The sequence below is a fragment of the Lemur catta genome, chromosome 1, assembly GCF_020740605.2.
Source record: "Lemur catta isolate mLemCat1 chromosome 1, mLemCat1.pri, whole genome shotgun sequence".
Lineage (NCBI taxonomy): Eukaryota > Metazoa > Chordata > Mammalia > Primates > Lemuridae > Lemur > Lemur catta.
This window is the reverse complement of record NC_059128.1, coordinates 271764316-271789637: the sequence shown is the minus strand read 5'-3', so window position 1 is coordinate 271789637 and position 25322 is coordinate 271764316. Positions and strand designations below refer to the sequence as shown.

General features: G+C 36.6%; 1 protein-coding gene across 4 annotated transcripts in view; it reads right to left on the bottom strand.

Annotated features, from left to right (window-relative positions):
- BACH1 (BTB domain and CNC homolog 1) overlaps positions 1-25322 on the bottom strand; it is a 96355-nt gene that overhangs the window by 50903 nt on the left and 20130 nt on the right. For 2 of the 4 annotated variants that reach the window (XM_045540518.1, XM_045540519.1), the window contains exons 2-5: positions 22883-23178; positions 18353-19696; positions 15738-15944; positions 1199-4915 (exon numbers count right to left, since the gene is read on the bottom strand). In XM_045540518.1, the coding sequence (XP_045396474.1) occupies positions 4481-4915; positions 15738-15944; positions 18353-19696; positions 22883-23116 (2220 nt within the window). In that variant the 5' untranslated portion in view covers positions 23117-23178 and the 3' untranslated portion in view covers positions 1199-4480. Of the gene's footprint in view, positions 1-1198; positions 4916-15737; positions 15945-18352; positions 19697-22882; positions 23179-24036; positions 24337-25322 lie in introns of those variants that run through there. The other 2 variants (XM_045540520.1, XM_045540521.1) reach the window with 2 other exon arrangements.

Below are 25322 nucleotides of genomic sequence, written 5' to 3'. Positions count from 1 at the left end.
CCTCCAGGGGCTCTGCCCCTTTGGGGGTAGGCTGGGGTGACTGGGTAGATGGCTAAATCTACCTAATCCCTGAAATCACTTCTAGCAAATTCACCGGGCTAAACAGCTAGGAGGCAGTGGTTCCACCCTGGCCTCCATCAGCCATATGGACTTCACCCACCACCTTTTTATTTCTCAAATGGCTCAACATTCTGGCCAGGGAAAGGGTGCTATTTGCCTCAAAACCCTCAACACCTGCTACCTACACTTCCGTTGTTCTTAAAGCCCTTACAATCTGACCTCAGCCCTTAATAACTTGATCCATCTGTACAGGGCAATACTGGAGCTGCTGGGACACCCTGGTGAGGACACTGGAGTAGGGCCTGCCGTCACAGAGCTTCATCTAAACTGAGCCTCCTCTTCCTCCCTCCACTGGGACACAACCTCCTCTACTCCATTAACACGCCACACTCATTTGTGCCGGGTGGCCTCCTCTCCCCAGAGACCATTCTCCTCCCAATTCAGCTTAAAATCTTTCACACCTTGGTGAAATTCCACTTAGCCACAACTCTGCCTCACATACCTGAGCAATTTCTTACAAGTCATCTTGATGCCATCGTTGGTCTAGTCAGTGCTCCTCCATGTCTGCATGACCAACATCTCAAGTGGGTAATTCTCTGCTGAGAGGGCTGCCCTGCATACTGTAGGAGGTTTGGCAGCAGCATCCCTGGCCTCGTCCACTAGATGTCATACCCTATATTCTGCACTCACTATTCATGTCTCTGGGAATTGTCAGATGTCACTGAGGTGGCAAAATCATCCCCAGTTGAGAGTCACTATTACTAGACCAGAAAACCGTGCCCTGCATGGCCAATAGCACTGAGCAAGCTGCTCAAAGCTCAATGCCTGGTTAGAATGTAATTCAGTAGAGTGGACTCAGCAGACAAGTTTTTAAAAATTAATGACTGATAGAGATAATACCCTCCACATCTCTAAAGATTAAGTAAATCAGAGGCAAGGCTAAAATTTGTGCTTCCTAAAACACCTGAGTGCTGGGTTTTTTTTTTGTTGTTGTTGTTTTGTTTTGTTTTGAGGCATGATAATCAACTAAGGAAGCATTCTCTCCTACAAACCCAATCATACCGATTATTTATCAAAAGACAAACTAGTAAATCCACAAGAGGTGAGAAAATGAAAATGGAATGTACAACTCTATTCCATTAGAAGCAATTTTAAAGAATTTTATTTGTCAATTTATTACCAACATCTAACATTATAGTTTTGCTACATTTGGGTAAGCACATTAGGAAGAAAATGTAAATTAAATACTACGAAAGTGTACTTTTAATGAAACATGGTTTTAATAGGATATGGATATATAAGTTTAGTGGTTTTATTGCATTGTTAGAAAATCATTATGAAAGATACAAAAAAAACCAATGTTACCATTTGTTTCTTTTATAATCAGTATGCCATCTTTTACCACTATGGCTTTAAATTTTCATTCTACCCAACAAGTTTCAAAGAATAGTTTATTACATGCCTTAATAAAACATTTAAAATATTTACAAATTCAAAATAGATGTTTCATAAATGATAAAAGTTCACCTGAGAATTCATTATAACATTGCCATTTCTTTTTTTTTCCAAGTTGTTAATGAGGCTGAGTGTCCACATACAACCTGTATCGTCTACTGTATCAAATATATTTAATTCCTTATTTAAAATTGGTTAAGCAATTAGCTGTAGTAAATTGTTATACAACTTACAAATGGAGAACCAAGATTGTACCCACATTTGTTTTGAATATAACAATTTAACAAATGATTTGCTATTGTTACAGGATTCAAATAAAAAATTTTAAGGTAATGATATTTGACTGAATTAGACATAACAGCTTTTTAAAAATCATCAAGCATTGAGAAGACCAGTTCATAAAATAAGGAACAATGATCATGTAAATATGTGATATACAAACTGAAAACATTTTCAAGACTCTGCATGAAGGAAAAGGCATACACTGTATACACATAATCCTGTCATTTGTCTTCGGCAGCCTCAAAAAAAATATATTGTCTTGAAACAAATTTTCTTATAAAAAACTTCTTTAGAAGTTAAGGTTAAAATAAGCATAAATGTGTAATGCTATGCAATATATAGAAAACTTCCCCACCTTATGGTCAAAAGACAAAGATAAAATCTTTTTATCTGTCCATCTGTATTACAACTTGAAAATCATATAGGTATGAGGTAGTGTAGTTACTTGTATTACATGCTGGCTAGTAAAATTAATGCTAAATTTTAAGAAATATTACACTTGGCCAATAATCAGATATCATTAAAATAACCCTTAATGCTAAACTTTTTATAGGTAGAGAGAAATTTAAACCAAGTGCCTTAAAAATTATACTGAAGGTCTGAAGACAACTAGGTTTTATCATAAAATAAAAAGCAAATATTTACAGTAGCAATTAAAGCAAAAGATTATTTGACATTTGCACATACACAAACTGATATGACAAACAGTTGAGTGTACACTGAGGTAGGAAATCAAGGATTCCATTGGCTTGTATAAGATTTTACACTTTGTAAACCAGAAATGTTTTTATATTATTTTATATTGTGAAGTTGAAATTTAAAATTACAAATATCAAGGAAACAGCTACATGGGGAGATATATGTATACACACACAATTTTTTTTTAGTATGGGATGCATTATCATACAATTATCATTCTCCCTGACAAATTTAGTGTACTTATGAAAGCCACTAGAAAATAAACAAGCCCAACTAGTTTTCTCTTACAACTAAGTCAATAACAAAGATAACATAACTAGCCACTGAAAATATACTAGCAATATCCTCCCCGCACATTGTGATCAAAAAGGGTAACATCTGACAAATGACTCTCAGACATGAAGACTGGCCCCGACATACACTCACAGCCAAGGCCTCATTTCTTCAGACTCATTCACACAGTGGGTGGTTGTCACCCACATTAGCTAGACAGGCCCTCATTAGGCTTAGGATGTCGTCTACAGAAGTATCTCCTTCAGGTGTCTGACATTGGTGAAATGAAGTACTTTTTATTCCAAGCACTATAAACTACTTCTTTGTACCCTTTAAAACTGGGTTCTGCAAATGTTTCTGTTGATGTGAATATATGCATTTTTTAATAGCTGAGAAAATCCATAGCTTTCATTTGACTCTCAAACAAGCCTACAACTCTAGAATGCTAAAAACATTGCAAAATGTTATAGGATAGGAGCTCAAATTATACAACTATTTTACAACAGGATCGAATAAACACAAAGATTGATTTTTAAATGCCCAAGTCAAAATGATTGCTGTGCCGTACCATACCAGATTTGGGGAAGAGAGAAAGGATTAAACCTGGTTTCCAAATGCAAACCCACAAAAGAACAAGGTTGAGTATCGTCCTGTTTTACAAACCTGCAGAGTTGTTGTAGGTACATTTTTATTTATAATAATGCTTTTTACAAGTAAACCATGGACTTCAAAAACAGGATGAAAAATGAACTGCACTCCTGGGGAATGTAGGTAATTTTGTTTCTCCCTGACTTCTGGCTTTGTGGCATTGGTGCCCTGTGCTGGAAGAGTGAACAGCCTCGTGTGTCGGTAAGCTCTCCCGGATTCTGGGAGCCTAAGATAGATAATGCTGCCAAGTGCCTTCACTCATGCCACCACAAGAACATCAGGAAACAAAGTTCGTGATCGGCCCAAATGTAGCAGACTAAAGAGAGAAAAAAAGAGGGAAAAGTGACTCTCATCTACTGGTCATGCAGCCAGAACTTCTAGAGTCCATACTGAGGAGGAGCAAAAGCCCCCACCTTAGCTCAACCACCTGCCCATTTACTAATCTTCCCAGTGTAGTTTAAGAGTCACAGTGACGTCCAACCTACCTCTGGTTTTAGTAGGAGCCAAAGGGCAAAGCTCTAGGATTCAGGCAAGATGACCTACTTTTCACACTGAAGCTCTACACAAATAGTCCCAGTAGTTGATACCCCATTTCTTTGTAGAATAGAACTCTTTTAGCATTGCTTGGGAAGAAATTTTCTTATAAACCAGTATATTGCAATAAAAAGCCAGATTATTAAACTTCTGCAGGCCACTTCTTTAGTAAGAACTATCTGCTGACATTTCGAGCTGTTAAACTGCTATTTGATGTGTTGCAGTTTTCATTTTCATATCTAACTTAAATATTGGGAAGTTATTACTAATAGTTATTCTTTAAGACATGAGTTTTAAAGGCTTGCTACATTTTCACACATGATTTTTTCAGTATCCAGGAGGCAAAATCACTTCTGTGTCTCTTGTGGAAATCAGGGACAAATCAGGGTTGACGTAAGAGACATTCCCTTATGGCAAACTACTAGGGCAAAAAACAATATTGTTAAACAACAGATGGCAATATTAGCTTTCAAGGCAATGCCAAAACTTCAGTAGAAAATTAGATGGTGTGAAGAAAGTGAATGCAAGTTTACTCATCAGTAGTACATTTATCAGTCATCTGCTGACAGAAATCTGAGATCCCGCCACTCTGACGACACTGCTGCACAAGCCCAGCTTGCTCAGCGGGGGCTGTGGACGTCTGCTGGGACTCCAGCCTCTGCGGGCAGCTGGACTCACCGGCTCCTCTCGCGCTGGAGGGCAGCACCGCTGGAGGCCCGTTAGACAAACTAAAAATTGATGGTAAAGCAACTTTGCCATCAGGAGTACTTTTTTCTTTTTCAGAAACTAAAAATGAAAGTGGGCAATCTGAGGCTGAGTACTTGGCTAGTATCTGTATCTGTTCTTGACTTAGAGCTGCTTCTTTACAGACTTGCTGGCAAAGTCCAGTTAGATTCTGCTTTGTCTCACCCAGTGTTGACAAAATGTGGTCTCTTTCCTTCAACAAGTTCTCCTTTTCATTTTGCTGTGAGGGGGGAAAAGAGAACACAATGACTTGTGTCTATTAGCTCAATCAACACTTCTAAGATGATCAAACAATATAGTGTCTTCTCTTAAATAAGATCATATGGAATTTATCTTTTCAACTCAATATAAATATACATTAAATACCAAAAGTCCATAATCCCCCATTCAAAACTCTTGGGGAAAATATCTTTTGGAATTCAGAATATTTTAGATTTTAGAAAGGTAATATGGGTGCACACATACTTCCGCTAACAGGTCTGGGACAGCACCTCGCTATCAAATATCTTTGCAGTTCTCTTAAAACATTAAAATAACAAAGAATGCAAAAAGTATGATAAAGACTCTATGAAGCCTAATGGTAATTTGGGCCAGTTTTTTTGGTCAAAAGAGTTTGTCACAAACTTTCATGGTTTTCAGAGTGTTTTAGATTTGCAGACTGTACATAAACATGTGGGCTTGACATTTATGAATGGAATACAACACAAAAAAATAAGTACAGTGAACACATCTTAACTACTGAGACTCAAAACACTGTAAGATTCGACTAATGACTAACATCTGTTGAGCAGTTACTCTGTACCAGATATTGTGTTAAATGTTTTTAAATATGCAATCTCTGAAATGTAATCCACACAATGACTCTGTTGATTTAAGTAATATTAAACCCAGTTAATGGGTAGAACTGAGTTTAACATGCCCAGAGACAGAAAGTTAGCGGGTTTGTTACTAAACTGTGAAGAATTTGGGGGATAATTTTGGGTTTGTTAATTATTATTTTTGTTATTACAATTTTTAAATGTCACCCCTACAAGAAAGTCTACCACAGAATTTTTTCAAAAGTTTTCCTGGTTCCTGCCCTCCTGTCCAGATCACTTACTGCTACTGACAGCATGTCCTTTTCTCTCACCATCCCCCCTCATTCTTCCTATTCTACTATGTTATTGCATCTAATCTATTATGAGCTAGGAAACCACATAATCAAGCTATTTATAAGGTAAGAGCCAATAAACACTGATAAAAAGTCAAAGGTTTCTCTTGTGAAATTTATGACAATTCTTAACCAATCAGAGGTTTCGATCTGCTTGCTTTCTGCTCCTTGGCAGGTTCTAGAAAGTTGAAGTTGCCAGTTAACACTGAGATGAAGTATTTCACAGTGCTAATCTACAAGCAGCGTTGTTTAGATTCTTTTCTGAAACAAAATTAGCTAAAAGGGTAAAAAAAAAAACAAAACAAAACTAGGCTTTATACAAAAGTACCGTTAATGGTTTTATTTAAAAGTATTCCTACAAAATTAGGTATCAATCCAATTACTGGTAGTTTTTAAATATTTTAAGGCCATCTAATATTTTGAGAGGATATGCTATGAATACAAAGTACTTAAATTTTTATACTGCAAAGTATTCTCCAATTTGTTCACATTTTTATACTTTCTTTTTTTAAAAAAAAAAATATATCAAGAATCAGAATGTGTGTTTGCATGTCTGTGTGCATGTGCAGGTAACCAAGATCAATGTTCATGCAGTTGTACTCTTCTGATAAAAGGAGTCTGCAGGTGCCCAGGGGGCAAGAACAGTACCTACTACTTGCCCAGAGAAGGAACACATTTAATGCAATCCACACCCATTTCTTTTTATGGCCTCTCAGAGGTCAATCCAAATGAGGACAGAAACAAAGCTTCCAGAGGAAAGTGGGCAGTATCCTTCTTCAGTCACAGCACTATTCAGCCTTGGATTCCTCTATCAAACTAGGGATGAAATCTGTTCTAAAGAGCAATCTACAAATTTCAACTGCTGGTTGGTTTTTTAAATTAAATGTGGTTAAACAAACTAATGAGTACTTGAGCTTCCTCCCAGAAACTAGGACCACTACTTAACCTATAGATACTATGAATATTACAACTATTTTACAACTTCTGCATCTTTATACAAATATCCATATGAGCTTTAAATATTCTCACCCCTTCCAGCCCACTAAATTAGGGATGACAACATTCTTTAAGTATATCCCATACAAGATGGCTTACTTCTTCACAACAACTATTTAATAAAACCAATAGGTACATCCCTGGAACTCCACTATGATTATTTCTATAAATTAAATGGTCCCATCTGTTCCTCTGCACTTTAAGCTAACTCCTACACAGCTCAATTTCTAGGCAATTATCTGACATTTCCATTTCACTCTAATTTTAAAACAAATTTACTACAACAGCAGTCAGCTTAATAACTGAGAGTAAAATAAAAATAATTCAACTGTAATCACTTCATAACATCATTATTAAAGATACCTCCCAAACATATTCATTACCAGTGTCCTGCTACCTAGTTCCACAATATATTTTAGTTTTCTTACAAAAGCAAATGTATGAGTCATAAGTTTGAAGTGCTGTGCCTTTAATCACAGATCTATAAAATATAGAATAAAAACTGTTGTTCTGGTGCCATCCTACATTTTATGCAAACGAAGTAACTTTACATTTAAATCCATATTTTGAATAACTAGTGCACAATATTTATTTAAATATAAGAATTTTTTTTAAAGATTCTAAATATAACTCACCCAATTAAAGATAAAGAGAAGAATTTGGCACAAAAAGAGCCAGATAGATGACAGTGATGATTTATTTTAAGGTAAAGAGTATTTATTGCTAGAAAATTATTATTAATAGTTCCTTACTAAGTAAAACCTATGAACAGATAGGTCAGAGAAACCTATAAATGGCACTTAAAAATATGAAAAAAGTACTCAATTTCACTCTTAAGAGAGAGAAAAATAAAAGCTACCGTGAAATACCAATTCTCAGTATCAGACTGGGAAAAAACCTCAAAAGCTAACAACAAATTTTTTGCTAAGGCTGTGGATGGACACGCATATACAGCCGGTGGAAAGCCAAATGTTACAAACACTGTGGAGGAGAATTTATTAATATCTAACAAAACTGCACATGTATTTAACCTTGATCCAACAATTCCACTTCTGGGAATCTATCCTAAAGCTACATCTCCTTAAACATGAAAAAACAACGGATGGTTATTCACTGCAGCATCCCAATTGTCCACCCCTAAGAGACTGGTCTGAATTGTACTATATACAGCCACAGTAGAGTAACGTGGAGCTGTCAAAACAATGGCAATCTCTCTGAACTAAGAAAAATATTTCTAGAAACCAATTCTTAAGTTAAAAAAGTAAAATACAGAACCATGTATACAAAATACTTCAATGTAGCAGAAAGGGTTATAAGAATACACATAAAATATAATATTAACATGTTTCTAGAAAAGAAACATGGGAAAAAAATCCAGAAACTAATGAAAATGGTTACCTATAGGAAGTAGCTATGAGTAGGGTATAGGGAGAGGGCAGATAAAAGTTTTGGAGTAAAAATTTTTTTCAACAGTTTTAACTTTTGAACCATATAAATGTTTCACATAAATTAAATTTAAATATATAACTAAATTTGTTTAATTTAAACAAATAAAAAATGTAACAAGTAAATCTCAGTAATATAAATAAAAACAAATTCATTATATATCAAATTGGTAACATAGGCAAAGAATTACTTCAAATAACTTTAAACTTCCACACTCTGGGATATATTTAAGAACAAAAAAGGCAAATAAATATCAATTTTACTCAATCTGTTTATTGTTAATGGTAACACTGATTGTAATTTTGCAACTATTTTATATACAGTGAGTCCTCACTTAATATCATCCATTCATAGGTTCTTCCAAACTACAATTTTAAGTGAAAGGACAAATAACAAAACCAAGTTTTTTCTCATCAACTTTATAATGTAACGATGTTGAACAGTTCAAGACAATGTTAGTTGAGAACCTGCTGTACATCATTTTGCTTAAAGTTGCACTTTCAAGAACCTATTGATGACCTAATGCAGACTTACTGTATATCTTAGGATAAAGCAAATAGGAAATATACTAACATAATTGAAGTCAAGATTTTCCCTGCAAGTGATAAGAGATAAAACAAATATATAAAAGAAGCAAAGACAAAAGCTCTATGCTGCTAAATTTGAACTGGAAATCATAGACTCATGATTTCTAATATGCTTTTTATTTTCCTTTACTGACACTTAATATATACAGTGAATGAACTCATGAACACACACACACACACACACACACACACACCTTTCCTAGTTGTGCCCATTGAAAGGGCCCAGAAGGAGTAACACTTCAGCAACAGCTATGCTTTCCAAAGTCCAATATCTGTAAAAAGAAACCAGGGCGTTCTGGAGAAATGGGTGATTCCAAATCTTGGAACAAGAGAAGTAAAAGGTGAGTCTACGACAGGTGTTAGATGGCACAGCAGCTATAATAGGGTCATGCTGACAGGACAGCAGTTGGCTTAAAGGGGCTCTCCCTGACCAAATTTGAAAAAATGTCAACATCAAAAAGACTAATGATTATTATTGATTCTAACAAACTGAATCCAAAAAAGTTAACCCATGAGTCCACAGCAACACCACAGGACAATAGGACAGAGGGAAAAGAGGAAGGAAGAAAAATCTTTTTTTTTTTTTTTTTTTTTGAAACAGTCTCGCTCTGTTGCCCCAGCTACAGTGCAGTGGCGTCACGATAGCTCACTGCAACCTCAAACTCCTAGGCTCAAATGATCCTCCTGCCTCAGCCTCCCAAGTAGCTGGGACTACAGGGGTGCTCCACCATGCCCAGGGGTAATTTTTCTATTTTCAGTAGAGATGGGGTCTCGGTTTTGCTCTGGCTCCTCTTGAACTCCTGAGCTCAAGCCATCCTCCGACCTCAGCTTCCCAGAGTGCTAGGATTACAGACATGACCCACCAGCCAACACGCCTGGCCGAAAATCCTTTTTAAAGAGGAATGCCAAATAATAAACGTAATCCCCATTGCAAAGGACGCTGGCATAAAAGCCAAAGGATGTGGGAGTACTGAGGAACACCACAGTCACCAAGTGCCTAGCTAACACGCCACAAGTCACTAAGCAATTTACAAGGGTGAAAAATATAGCTTTGAAAATGAAGAAATCTGGCTATTCCCACCGACCTACATGGGACCACCGTGACACTGTGCCTCCCCAGGGGACACAGTATGAAAGACAACACTCATGAATGTTTCATCTCAACTACTCAAACATTTCCAGTTTATACGCAATAAAGGAATGGAGGAATGAGTTAAATAAAGCCATGGGGAAACAATCCATATTAAAAGTAGAACATTTTCTGAAAAATCTGGCTTGGACTCTTTGAAAAGTTATTGTCATTAAAAAAAATGAGAGGACTTATTCTAGATTAAGAGACTGAAAAGGCTTAACCAAATATATTATGTGATGACTGAAAAAAATCTATGAAAAATATTTTGAGAAAAGTCAGGACAATTTGAATAAGAACCAGGTATAATATTTATAATGTACTGATTTTCTCAGGTGTGATAAAGATATTGGTCTTATAGAAAAATGTCTATTTCTAGAATATGCATGTTTAATTAAGCATTTACAGATGAAGTGTCATAATATGGTGGCTTTAAAATGATTTAGAAAATAAAAGCAGAGCAAGAGAACTAGAGAACAAAAAAATAGCAAGTTATCAGGACAGGAAGGGACAGTGAGAGATCAAGATCAACCTAGTGGGGTCAGAAAAAGACCAAGACTAACTGACGGAGGCACAGGGACCCAGGCACGGAAAGACAGATAAATCGAGGAAGAGACCTAGCCAGAGAGAGAGAGAGGGGGCAGAAAGGAAGAGACCAAGACAGAGAAATAAAACAAATTTGGCAAAATTTCAATAATCGTTGAATCTAAACAGAGAGTATATTGTTGTTTATTGTACCATTCATTCAACTTTTCTGAAAGCTTGTAATTTTTGGAATGGAGCAGGGGGTGGTGAGACAAAGTACAACACACTTAAGTCTGGCTCCCTAGGAGACTGTAAGTGAGGACTATGTCTTACTCATTTTTGATCTCCTGGTACCAAGCACATTTAACATGTAGTGACCAGCAGACACTTCTAGGAAGAATAGAGAATCACTTTTCTTTAAAATACAACTAGTATTTATTGAGGCCTGACTATGTGCTGGGCAGTGGAAAAACTTTCCATCCCTGATCTCATTTGATCCTTGCATCAGCCCTGATGTAAGTATTATTCTCATCCCCATACTAGCAATGAGGGAATGTGGGTACTGGAAGTTAAGCAATTTCCCCAGGCCACAGAGCTACTCAGTGGCCAGGCAGGATTTCCAGCCATTTGTCTCCAAAGCCTCCACCTGACCTCTGTGCTCTACTGCAGTGAATTCTCAGAATTAACAATGTACATTATGTCTACCTTGGAAGCTTGTATAAAATGCATGCTCTGGGGCCCCTCCCACAGGTCTGGGATGGGACTAAGGAATGCCCATCTTTAAGGGACACTCCCAGATAACTGATGCCCATGGTACACAGACCACATTTCAGGAAATGTTGCCCAAGGGCAACACAGAATGACAGAGGACAGGTTCCAGAAGGACCATCAGAGTTTCTTTTGGTGGAGCGGTCAGTAAAATGTGACTGGTTGTAGACAGAATACATTTATTTTAAATAAAATATAATCTTAACCACAAAACACAAACCACTAAGGACAGGTGAGATCCTTTTATTTCTGCCGCATCACAATGGACAAGGGTAATGAAACAAATTGGTGTCTGAACACTCAACCCAAAGCTCAAGAGATTTGTGAATGTTCTGATCACTTGTAAGTTGATATCATAACAACATTTGATACTCTCTAAGGTAAATACATTTTAGTATTAATAATTTATCTATTTTTCTTCAAAAAGTAAGGTTCCCTTCATTTCAGGGTTACATCTGAGGCCAAAATGGTTATCAGAGACATGTATATTTTCTAACTTAAGAATTCATCTTCCAGAAAAGAATAAACTTAGACCTTATACAAAACGCTATATAGCTAAGAGCTTTATAAGCCAAACACATTAATAGAAGTTGAATGATTCTTCAACTTTGTTCAAAGACCTTGTATTTATTAGTTTAAAAAGTCACGTTTTATTGGCTTGTACATTATGCATATTTAATCCTTATAGTAAAAGCAGTTCTGAATTAATGCCTAACCTCTAATATACTATAAAATTCAAAATAAATAGTAAAGTCAATACTAACGATTTATCCACCAAATAAATACACACTTTTTCTTCAAAGGTTCTATTAGACTCTGACAGAACTTCTTGATGAGAAATTTAACGTATTTGTTGAATGCAAACTAACATCTCCCTATGACTTTCCCAGCACATTGAGACTATAAAAGTGTCCTTTATACATGACTGTAATACTGACTCACTTTGCAAACATTTTAGAATGATTATTCTAGTGTAATCAAAACTTTTTTTCATGTGCTGATCCATCCACAGTCTATTATGATATTAGTCTCAGGATTAGTTGCAAAAAGTTTTAAGATTTCTCTCTAGGAAAACAAGCAGCCAATAGCCAAAGACTCATACTAAAATATGGGGCCTTTTGTCTGGACAATGTAAGTTTATTCATATGTTAAACCCAATCAGTCATTCACTGTATGCAAATGGATGTTTAATTATGAAACAAGCAATTTCCCTTAAATAGGTTTGCTAAAAGACTATAAAGGCTGGGAACACTGCCCATCTACCGGCCGCGTTTCCAAAAAGTAACATCTCAATGATATTTAAATATCTATATTATATACAGATATATATATTCACATGCCTCTGTATGCTCAACTCTCTATGCTACTAAATACAAAACTGTGACTGTGACCCCTCTTGGTATTCTTTTACAAGGGGTAACAATAACATCACCCAATAACCAGGGTCCAAGCATACTTCTTAACATAATAAATATCTTAAGGATCAAATTCCTTTACTTATAGGAGAAGGGTCAGCTTCCTTATTCTTATTAGCTAATAAGTAGCACATTTTCTGCTTTTTTTTTGTCTGAGAAAGACATCTGTGGCAGAAGAGAAATCTGCAATATGCCCCTCACATTCTGTAACTGGAGTTTGCCTATACAGACCACAGTAACTCAGACCAGTGTGAAGCACCAAGTCAGGAGTCCAAGGAAGCTGAAACACACAGCAAGTCACTGATACAAAAACTCCAAAATGACTTCTTTGGGGTTATTTCGGAAGAGGTCAGAGAGTGAACAGAGCTCAGATTGGCCCCTATCTGTGCGCAGCAGACCCCTGTCAGGCTGTCTGCTCTGCCCACCCAGAAAGGACTCCTAGCTCTTTTGCTATTTGGTCCCTGCCCGCCCAGAAAGGACTCCTCTTAGCTCTTCTGTTATTTTGTCCCTGCACACTGGGCACAGAAGGGGACACCTGAGTCTAATTAGGCTAATAAGATGCTAGGAATTTAGAACCGACTAAAATTGTGGTCTCTGGCTGAGTCCCTGCAGGAGAGTGAAACTACTCAGGAGTTGTGCAAAAGCCACTCTTCCCATACACCTTTGGCAGCACACAGCCATTCTGTGGGTGGAGGGCAAAGCGGGTGCAGAGATGAGCTGAGAGAGAAGAGTCCCTGAGTTCCTAGCAGTCTTCCACTTTCTTGTTCCATGTTATTTATGAAGCCTGGCTCCATTCTCTAGCTTCTAAATGAAACACACCTATCTCCTTACAACAAATTCATTCATTCTGTCTCTTGAAGCCAGAGAGTCCAAATTAATACAATAGGTAAACAGGGTACTAACCACTCTGATTTTTGGTTTCATTAAAAACTGCTGAGAAACTAAACACTACTTTGTATTGAAAATTAACCGGTAGTTATTCCATTGACCATATGAAAGGAACCTAACTACAATATAAGAGTAAAATCCAAACCCAGAATTTACAGTTTAGGTGGAAACATTAGGAAGGAAGCCAATTAAGAATGAGAAAACTGGAAACTGATAATAAACATGCAATATTTATTGAGTAATTACTATGGTGCTAGGCACTGTTCTAAGTTCTTTAGATGTATTAACTCACTCAATCCTCAAAATGAGCACCTACTCCATAAAAGAACTAATGTTATCCCATTTTTTCAGATGAGAAACCTAAGTCACAGAGAAATTAAATAGCCTGCCCAAAGTTACTAAGTGCCTGATTTAGAAGCCCAGAATTTTACAGTCTCTCTCACTTCTCTCTTATAGTGCAAAGGCAGGGTCAGAGTGCCCAAAGAAAGTTAGCAAGGCCTTTCATCCTAGATATCTGAAATTTAGTAAAAATACCAATAATCCAGCAATCCAATGTCTGACTTCAATCAAAAAATATAAATAAACCGTTTGAACCAGGAAATAGTGTAGTTCTAAAGGGTAACAGTTCTCAAATGTATTTGTTTAGTATCTATTTATAAAGTAAATTACTAATGAAAGGCTTGTTTCATTTTTATTTTTGTTAAAACACTTTTAGGAGAGTAAGAGAACTGGATAAACTCTGACAGCTATAAATGACAACTAGTTGAGAAGGAAGACTGAACTATCAGAAGTAGAACTAAGAACCTGAGTAGTACAATTTTCTGTAGACTTCAAATAGCTTCCCATAACCCCACCGTAGAAAAAGCATCTCTGTGTTACCGTACAGAACAATAACTAAAGCTCAAAATGCCATACTCTATCTAAAGGCAGGTAAGTGTTTAATTCAAAGCTGGATAATAAGAAAGAACACCAGTGCTTAAAGGTATGGCTGATACTCCAAAAGCACTGAGTAAATACGAGGGAATTCATAACTTTTCCTTTTTAGTCCTAACAACTTTAATTATTCAGCAATATCATACAGATTTTTTTATAACCCTCATGCCTCCATTTGTAAAACATCTAGTTTCTCCTTTATCCTTTTATGGTTACATTTCATCTTTTTATGTAAAGTATATGCATATTATATAAATAATAAATTGTTATATTTCAGCTTTTCTTGAAGGCATAAAAAGGCACAAGTTTTTCTAAATTGTTGCTGTTTAATTGCCATTCATAGCAAGAACGTTCATGCTTGAAAATTTGCTACAATCACAACTTTAAACTTTCACCAATAATTAACAAAGACATAAAACTGAATATTCAAGGAATGTTGTTAGTACTCCTAGGCTGCTGCCTTGCTGTCTTTAACCATATTTTACCCTCAGTGGGCCTGCACGGCCACAGCTGTCCTTTCCCATGCAATGCTTCCTTCCACCAACCACCAGGGGAAAAGAGAAACAGGGGAGTAAACTAATCCATTTTTCAGTTAATTTGTGTTTTGATGCTGGAATAGAAAATAAGATTCAATAAGCAGGCATGAATCTTCCTTAAAATCGCATGAGATATTAAAATTTTCAGCTTATATCACCATATCTTACCAGAACTTTTTTCCCTTAGGAAAGATCCTGGCTGATGTGTTTGTTCTGGTATCAGCCAAAATAAGTTACTCAAGTCTTCAGTTGATTTAAACTAACATTTGGAATATTAGCATTTATGGACACCAAATATATCACAGAGAAATTAAAGTGATTTATAATTTCTTTAACCTTTACTCAACCACTAACGATTAGGTAGATAGTAAAATCCTTAATTTGAAAATCTTTTTAAAAAAGCACCCAGAAATAGTTCAAGTTCTATATCATTGTATGTCATGCTAAAAATGTTAAATACTTATGTAAGTAAAATTTGTCTATGAAAATCCTACTTTTTTATTTCCTAATCTTTCTGAAAATGCCATATAATTTTTCCTAAATTGGTAATTGATACATATGAAAATTAATATGTAATTGAGCATTATATCTGACCTAGGAATTTAAATAGTAATTTCCTCTACATGAGAATGGTAGAATTTAAATATTAACAGGAAACTTGTCACTTACCAGTTTCTCTATTTCTGATTCAAGGTTCTGTATGCAGTCCAGTTTTCTCTTGCGACAGCGCTGTGCAGCAATTCTGTTTTTACTTCTTCTTCGAATATCGTGGATACAATCCAGTTGTTCTGGAGTCAGCTTGTGCATTTTCAGCAAGGACTGAAAATCGTTTCGAGAGAGTGAAATTATCCGTTGTGCATTAAATGGCAGTTTTACCTAGAATGTAAAATAAACATTAGTAATTATTGCTGTAATTATACTTTTGTAATTATACTTTAAATCTAAGAAGATGAAGATATATGTCTAGCCTTTTCAGAGAACTTTAGATTTTAAAAAAGCCTCTATTCCCAATTTCTATACAATCCATTATAATAAAAACTGATAATATACTTGATATTTCTGGTCTATTTCAGAAGATAATTAAGCAGATATTTTTCAGCAAATCAAACATATTAACACAAGCATTAACATACTTAAAATGGAAAGATAGAATTTATTTTACTATTGGATGTTAATACCCCACAGATGTTTTTACAACCTAAAAATAAAATCTATTTTATTCTTTTAATATTACTATGCAGCACTGATTTAATACTGGTATAATTATGCTAGTAATTTCTAAAGCATTTCAGAAAATTTGTTTTTCTGTCAAGAAAATGGTAGCCTCACATAACTCATTTTAAAAGCTACACATTTCACTTGCCAATGCAGAAAAGGTTAGAAAAGTCTTATGAATATTTTAAAGTTCATTTTCAATGTACTTACATTTGGAAAAAGGAGAAGATAACTTTTTTAAAAATAATAAAATTGTGGAAGTTTAATTATATTAATTATCAATAATGCAACGGAAACATTGCTCAGTCTGGCAACCTACTTAGCTTGCCTTTCAAGCTTACAGGAATTACAAAAAATGTTTTAAATTTTTAAAAATGTTTTATTTTTAACAGTCTTTATCGTATCCGAATGCTACATTTATAAATGTCATAAAAATCTATAGATATAATCACATATACATATTAGTTCTTAAATTAAATCACCAACCCACCTCCTCCCAAAACTAAGGAAAAAAAAAGCTCCTTCAAACCTATGTCATCTAACAGATACAAAACCAAAGAAAATGCTAAAGGACAGGCTGTGGAGAAACAAATCTTTGCAGACTGTTAGTGGGAAAATGGTACAGTTGCTATGAAAAATAGTATGGAGGTTCTTCAAAAAATTAAAAACATAACCACCATATGATCCAGCAATCTCACTCCTAAGTATTTATCCAAAAAAACTGAAATCAGGATCTCTAAGGAATATCTGCACTCCTATATTCACTGCAGCACTATTCACAAAAGCCAAATTATAGAAACAATCTAATATCCCTGAGATGGATGGATAAAGAAATTGTGGTGGGTGTATAAACAAATACTATTCAGCCTTATAAAAAGCAGGAAATTCTGCCATTTGCTACAATATAGATGAATCTGAATGGCATTATGCTAAGTGAAATAAGCCAAACACAGGAGAGTAAATCCTACATGGTCCCACTTATACGAAGTATCTAAAATAGTCAAACTCACAGATACAGAGAGTAGAAAAGTAGTTTCCAGGGGCTGGGCAGAGGGGAAAATGCAGAATTGCTGTTCAGTGGGTAAAGTTTCAGTTATACAAGATGAGCAAGCTCTAAAGATCTGCTGTACAGCATTGTGCCTATATTTAACAACACTGTATTGTACACTTAAAAATTTTTTATGAGGGTAGATCTCATATTAAGTGTTCTTATACAATATAAAATAAAATAAATCCTAAGAAAAGGCAAAAATGCAATGGGTAAAATAGAAAAGTAATTTATAAAAAGAAACTATAAACTGTAACTCTAAAAATTCAACCTTTGAAAAGTAAACAAAAACATATTAAGGAAAAATTGTTTTAAATAGTATTTTTTAAATTAACAGAACCCTATTATTATTGGATTTATAGTAATATTCTATAAACAGCAGCTATCAAATATAAACTTTCATATAGAGTACACAGATCAAGCCTGATATGATTAATATCATACCAGCTACATGTATGTAACTCATGCTAAATTATTAAAACATTCATGAAACTAACAGCTGAAATGGCTAAGGGGGGAAAAAAAAAATCAACGGCCATGAAAAATATAGGTCCAAAAAATTTCATTAGAAGCCACATTCCTACAACTAATCACTGCTAAACCACTGCTCAGTGACTAGGTTCCAGGTCTAGAGATCCCTGTAGCAATGAACTGAATATATGCTGCAATTTTCTAGGAGTTATCACATAATGACCACAGAATCATTATTCTTTTTTCCTCTAGGGCATGGCATTTGATTTAAACAGTTAAATGGCCCATGTGCGAACACAGCCAATGTGCTGTGAACCTACTCCATGGTTAATACAAATATGCCTACTTAAAATACACAAACACACAAGTGCTTCAAATTTCATCTCTCTCTTTTGGTATTTATCACACAGTCTTATAATTAACTGCATAGGAGTTTCCTCCTCCCTGCCTGGGCCTGCTCATAGCCCTGGTGATACAATGGGAGCTGACACAGAGTAAATCCCAATTAGTAGCTATTAAAACAATAAATTAAGAACATACTCCTGCTCACCTCACATTCTTGTTCTCTGGCTGAACAGGACTCACTGTCTCCTTCTGTGTCCGTCTCAGAGTCATCTCCCAAGCTAATTACACAAGCATACGGACAAGGTTCCTGCTGGGGTTCTGAAACATAATCATCGTTTCCAATTTCCAAATTGCTTGAACAGCCTTCAGTACTCAGAGTACTTATAAAAGGGCAGTTGACAGAACTCAACGTTGTAAAAGTCCTCTGACCTGGTTCTGGGCTCTCACTGATTCTGATCCCTAACCAGGGACACTCAGACCGTTTCTGTGAGTAGATCTGTTCTGAGCCATCTTTGGCCACGGCAGGTGATAACTGTGTTTGGCAAGGAGAGTCTGTGCTGCAAATGTCACTCCAGAAGCCTTTTGCTAGGTGTTCTGCCACTTCTCGTTCCACACTACTCCGATCGCTTGAGGCAAGGCTACTATCTTCCCTGGGGCCTGGGTCGGATTTCAGAGGTAAACCTTGACTTTCACCAAACGTTTTATCTTCTTGAACATCTGTCCCTGACAAAGGCTTTTCTGTTAACACTGCTGTGTTTTGCATACCAGTAAAATTCAAGTCACCATATTGGTCGTATGTGTGTAAAAGAGACAGAGAATACAGTCCATGAGGGTCTGTGGAAGAACTGTAGGGGAAAGGAGTCACTTCTGTTTTTTCAGTTGGGCAATGAGGAGCAGGATCTTTCTTCTTTGTTTCTTCAGGTTCCATTGCCAATTTACTTTCTTCACATTTTAAAACCACCTGCAAATCTGCACACTCCTGGGCCCCTCCCAGGCATTCACCTTCAGATGTGTCATTTGGCTGCACAGAAGCCTGAGCGTCTTTGACACTGGATTCCACAGTGCGGACTCTGTCAGTTCCAAATGCCTTCTGGAATTTTCTGTATTTGGGGCATAACGATGGCAAAGCTAGAGCAGCATCCTTTTCTAAGCACATGGATTCGTATGTTTGACTGGCACTGTCTTGTAGAGGAGGTGATGCTTTTGCATTTCCTTGAGACCTGCGTAGTTTACATTGAGGAGTCTGAACATTTTTATTTTCCAGAAATTCCTCCACTTCATCAGTTTCTAGATCCCTCTGGTCCAAAAGTGAAAATTTAAGGTCCGTTTTCTGACAGCGTGACGGAAAGCATTTTTTTCTTGGGCATTCTGGCTGGTCCGCAGTGGAGTCCAAAAACTTAAATTTGAGAAACTGAAAGCAGGATTCCTCAATATTATGCACACTTAAAAATTCCACACACTTGGACACTTCATCCACATTGTCTTTACTTAAAATCAGTTTAGCAGTGTAGGCAAACTGAATTAAAGGTTCAAATCCTTTAACTGTCACCTGTTAATATACAAAATAAAAACAATCACATCATTTGAAAGATGTCTAGTAGGTAAAAAGAGAAGGGGAATAGAGAGATGTATAACTTGTGATAATTATAAAATATATATTTTAATTTGATAAGAAAAAAATATTCTTCTAGGCAATGTAAAACTAAGGGAGCCTGGAAAAGCATGTTTATCACACCATGTTTACTGGAAACCCTCTACTTTATAGATTCCACCCTTAACTGCACACGAATTACAGTTTACTCACATGAAGACATAAGATATTACCATAATGTTCCCATGTTAGCAGAAATAAATCATCTATGAAATACAGCAGGATGGTCACAACTTGCTACACACATATTAAGCTGCCATGTGTCTGTTACTAGCCCAGCTCAACAACTCCAACTGTTACAAAGTACAAAAGAATTTTTAAGGATAAAAAAATACACATAAAGCACTTACAAAGAAGTCCTGACCCACGGTAAATGCACAGTAAATGGTAACTATTACCTCAGCTCATGCCAAAGATTTCCAATAATAAAATACTAAGATTCAGGTTTTAAAAAGCAATCTAAGTGGAGTTTTTAAAATCATGCCTCACCACTGTTCAGTAAAAATTCATGAACTCTAGGTAACAAAATCTTTAAGCAGAAATGTCCATTTACATTAAACCTGCCTCTGCAAACTGAGGGGCAAATGGAACCTGCTTGAAGTGCAGAGAAAGCCTTATACTAGATTAAAAACACAAAACTAATTTTAATTCACTTTATTCCTGTAAGAGTGATCAAGATATTATTAGTATTTGGGACACTGAAAATATGCTCAGCCAAGGCGGGAGGATCGCTTGAGGTCAGGAGTTCGAGACCAACCAGCCTAACAAGAGTGAAACTTTGTCTCTACTAAAATTAGAAAAAAAGAGCCAGGTGTGGTGGCATGTGCCTGTAGTCCCAACTGCTCTTGAGGCTGAGGCAGGAGGGATCTCTTGAGCCCAGGAGTTTGAGGTTGCTGTGAGGCAGGCTGACGTCATGGCACTCTAGCCCAGGCAACAGAGCAAGACTCCATTTCAAAAAAAAAAAAGCACAAAACCATGCTCAGCTATGAGTATTTAACTAACTTTTAAATGGCTAAAATAAAAAATAGTGACACCACCAAATGCTGGTGAGAACAAAGAGAAGCTGGATCACTCACACATTGGCAGTTGAGAACATAAAAGCAACTGCACCTCTGGTCTTTTAACCCAGAAAAATAAAAACTCATGTTCACACAAAAACCTGCATACAAACGTTCACAGCAACTTTATTTGTAATAGCCCAAACTAGAGTTAGCCTGATTTCCTTCAATAGGTCAAAGTATTTTAAAAAAACAACTGGTAATATGAAATATACTCAGCAATAAAAAGAAACTACTGATATGCACAACTTGGATAATATCAGCAAAGTGGAAAAAAGTCAATCCCAGAAAGTCATACTGTATGATTCCATTTAAATAACATTTTTTGAAATGACAAAACTTTACAAGAGGAGGACAGATCAGTGGTTGCCAGAGGTTAAGGACAGAAGAGGTAAGGGAATAAGGGATGGAGAATGGGAAGGAGGAGGGTGTAGTTATAGAAGAACAACACAAGGGATCTTTCAATGTTAGAACTGTTCAGTAGCTTAACTGGTGGTGGATACACAAACCTTCACAGGGGATAAAACTGTATAGAATTTACACACACAGAGATTAGTAAGAGTAAAATTGGGGCAATCTGAATACTATGAGTGGACTGTATCAACTTCAATACCCTGGTTGTAATATTATACTGTGATTTTGCAAAATGTTACCATTGGGGAACACCAGGCAAAGTGTAAAGAGCTAGGCTGACACCACGGCACTCTAGCCCGGGCAAGAGTGAGACTCTGTCTAAAAAAAAAAAAAAAAAAAGGTATTCTCCACATTATTTCTTATAGCTGTACCTGAATTTACAAAATTTTCAAATAAAAACCTTTAAAAACAAGTTAAAATAGCCTAAAAAAGGCCTTTAAGACAGTAAGTTACACAATGTTTTCAATCTGTCACTATGATGAAACACTTCAAATATTTGAACTGATGATTTACAATTCAAATTAGAATGAATGACTAGATACATGCGTGCATGCACACACCTTTCCTCCTAAACTCATGACTCAAACTTTGCTTTACTTGGAACGTCTTATGAAATCATTTGAAAATATGAACCATAGTAAGTATATCTCCATTATGATATGTTTTCTTTTTTAAAACAATTACTACTCTATAGGTTGGCCTTTTATTTGCCATTTTCTTGATACTGCACCATTCACTCTGACTTCTGCCATAGAAAAGACAATCTATCTGTTCCTAAAACTGTAGCTACAATTTCATAGAAGTATGCATAGCCAGCAACAAGCTATGTAGGCACAGTTTATTGAGCTGTATCCAACAGGGCACATCCTACACCAACTTGTGGACCTGTCGTACACAAGGAAGTTCTAAACACTTACTCCATATTCCTCTTAACAACTTCTACTTGTGTCCCAATACCAAAGGCTTGACACTCTTAGTAAGAGTCAGTGTAACCATCATTCCTCTGCCCGAGAGAGAAGTCTCTCAGAGGCAGGACGTTAACAAAGACACAAACATTTATGAACATGCCAGGGAAAAATAGTATGTAAAACTAAGGTTCTATAAATATGACACAAAACCATTTCTTTTTTCTATAACACATAAAAACAATCTCAAAAAAGAAAAATGGGGAGAAAAAAGAACACTTACGGAACATCTACTTTTCATGGGGAATGTCTTGGGGAAATGGACGTTTTATAGAACCCTAAACCTAGTTATAGTTGGCGATCACAGGAAAAGGTCCACAGGGAGAGAATGCCACACATGGCCTCTCCAAGCCGTAACCTTTCCAAATGTCTACTATGCACTGTGTGTGCCCTCATCTGGTTATTGTATCAAAAAAAACATCAGTGGGTCAAGTTATTCAACTGCTCAATAAATATTTTTAACTAACACCCAAAATTAATGATTTTACAAAATTAATGATTTTTCAAGGAAATGGGTTGCTACAGAACCTGGAAAATACTCCTCAGCCACCTGACAAGGACATTGTGCTTTAGTTTTAACTTTATAAACCCTAAGAAACTTAATTAAGTAAAATGAAGTTACAATCGCCAGAACAGGGCCCTCTCACCTCTTCTGGCAGAGTAATGTTAAGCTCGGCATCAGCCTGGCCTACGATTCTTGAGTGGAAGTAGCTGCTGCATGCCGCCAGCACGGACCGGTGGGCGCGGAATCGCTGACCCTCCACGAAGACAGTGACGTCGCACAGCACGTCTTTCTTCCTCTGGTCATTGAGGCTGAGCAAAACGTTGGTGCTGTGCACCGAAGACTCATAGGCAAAAACCGAGTTCTCACTCAGAGACATTCTGCATAACAAGTGGTATCCAAGGAAGTTCAGTGGAAAGCATGCTTCTAATTGTCATCAACCTGCAAAGACACACGCAATATTTCACTTAAATAAAATTTTGTTTTAAAAGGCTTTAAAAAATGCCAGATTGTGAAATATAAATTAAAATGCATACTCATCACTGCAATAAAAATGAAAATAAAATCTTCCAGAGGAACAACCTAGAAGCATTTATTCAGTATACCTCATTTAAATAGGTTCTGGACAGCAGTTTTTCTAATTTTGGATAAAGTTTCTTAGGGTAAGGGAGAGAAGAACTTTCTGAACCAAGTATTTTCATGGCTCTCTGAAAGTGAGACATTTCACACTGAGAAAACACTATGAGCAAATAGATGAGGCCAGGAAATTTCTGGGTGGCATCTCAACCCTGTTGCTTTAAGACAACGTGGGGGGAGGAGAGGAAGTCCCCAGAGGTAACACCTTGGGATGAGACTGAACAGCAGAACAGGCATATGGCACTCCACATTCTCCTCGCCCCATCCCCCAACATCTGACAGACAGTGGGTGGGTTTAGCGTTTTATAATAAGGGACACCATTCCACAAAAGGTAAAGTTCCTCCACTACAAAGAAGAAAATGACTCAAATTTGTCAGTCCAGATCTCGGTAATGAGTCTTTTTATACATTAAGTCTTACTTCACGCTACAAATATAGGCAACAAGTAAAACTATATTACTTTCTCCTTAAGAGCATGGTTTAACATATGCAGAAACATTTGGTTTTCCAAGATTTTAAAACATAAGAGAAAGTTATTAAAAGTTCATATTTTTTAAAATACATATTAACACGCCTCCAAATATTTTTTTGATCACATACACACTACTGGCAAAATGGGGGGAGCACCCCCAGTACATGTATATTTATCTGTTTTCTTCATACCTGTACTACTATTCTGATATACATGTTCTGAAACACAGAGGAGTTGAAAGAAGTTAAAAGAGAAGTTCCAATATTTTTTTCCAGCCCCCCAAGGCCTGTGGTGAGCATCCCAGGAGTGCGGATCCCACTGTGGTGATCACAGGGACGGAGGATAAGCTCCTCAGGGCATCATCCCTGCACCATTCACTTCGGCTCTTCTGACACCTTCCTCACTGCCTGAAACACGGGAGGCCCTCAAATGGTCAGTGAATGAGTAAATGTTACTGTTTTCAGATCCACTACCCTCCAAACAAAAATGAAAGGAGAAACAAGGACTACTCAAGTTCAGACAGACCAGGCCCAAATCACCAGCGAATTCTACCTCAAAGATAGGCTTAGTTTCAAACACATGAAATGCATCTAAAAATCCTCTGCTTCTTAGTGTTTATTTTTAAAGTCTTCAGTATAACTGAATGTTAAAAAACAGTTGATGAAAATAAAATTTCTCACCATGTGGTTAAACTTTACCAAGGTTAAGCATCACAGTTTGTTATTTACTGATTCAGCATACCACATGAAATCATTGGTGACTTCTAAATTACAACTAGAACTAATTCAAACTTTGGGTTGTGCCCATACAAAAGAGCAGTAAATTCCTTTTAGCAATTGGTATCAATATTTCAGTTACCAATACAAGGAATGAGTGCTAGGGATAATAAGGAAAACCACCATTCAAAGAAATTACGTATCTTCTGTAGATGGTACCACACAGACCACTGCTCTCTTCTTTCTCCGAGACTGTACAGCCTGTCCAAAGGGCACTGGCCTCCCCAGCCAGGCCAAACTTCACCGCTGACCACCTGCCCTCCTATGTCCCTGCACCTAAGACCCCAGCCTCCTTATTCCTTCCTGGCATCTGGCTGGCAAACCCTTAAAACTATACTACTCTTGCTTTTACATCTCATCATTCTGCTGAACACAGCACACCAGAAATAAATAAATAAATAAACAAACAAACTATGAAAACACGCAGACTGGTATAACTACAAACTTATGCTGTACAATCTCAGGATCTCAGCACTGTTTATCAATTCTTTCGTATGTCTGTGTCTCCTGTTCTCCATAATTGTTTTCCAACTTGCCACCTTTCTCCTCAATCAGCATCTCTCCCAGCAGACGACCAAAACTGGAACCCAACCTCAAAAAAAAGTCCCTCCTCCCACCTCCATCAGGTTCTCTTCTATTGAGAACAATCCGCAACATCTTCTCTTGATCCCATATCGTCCTTGCTTCTCTGGGATCCAAGA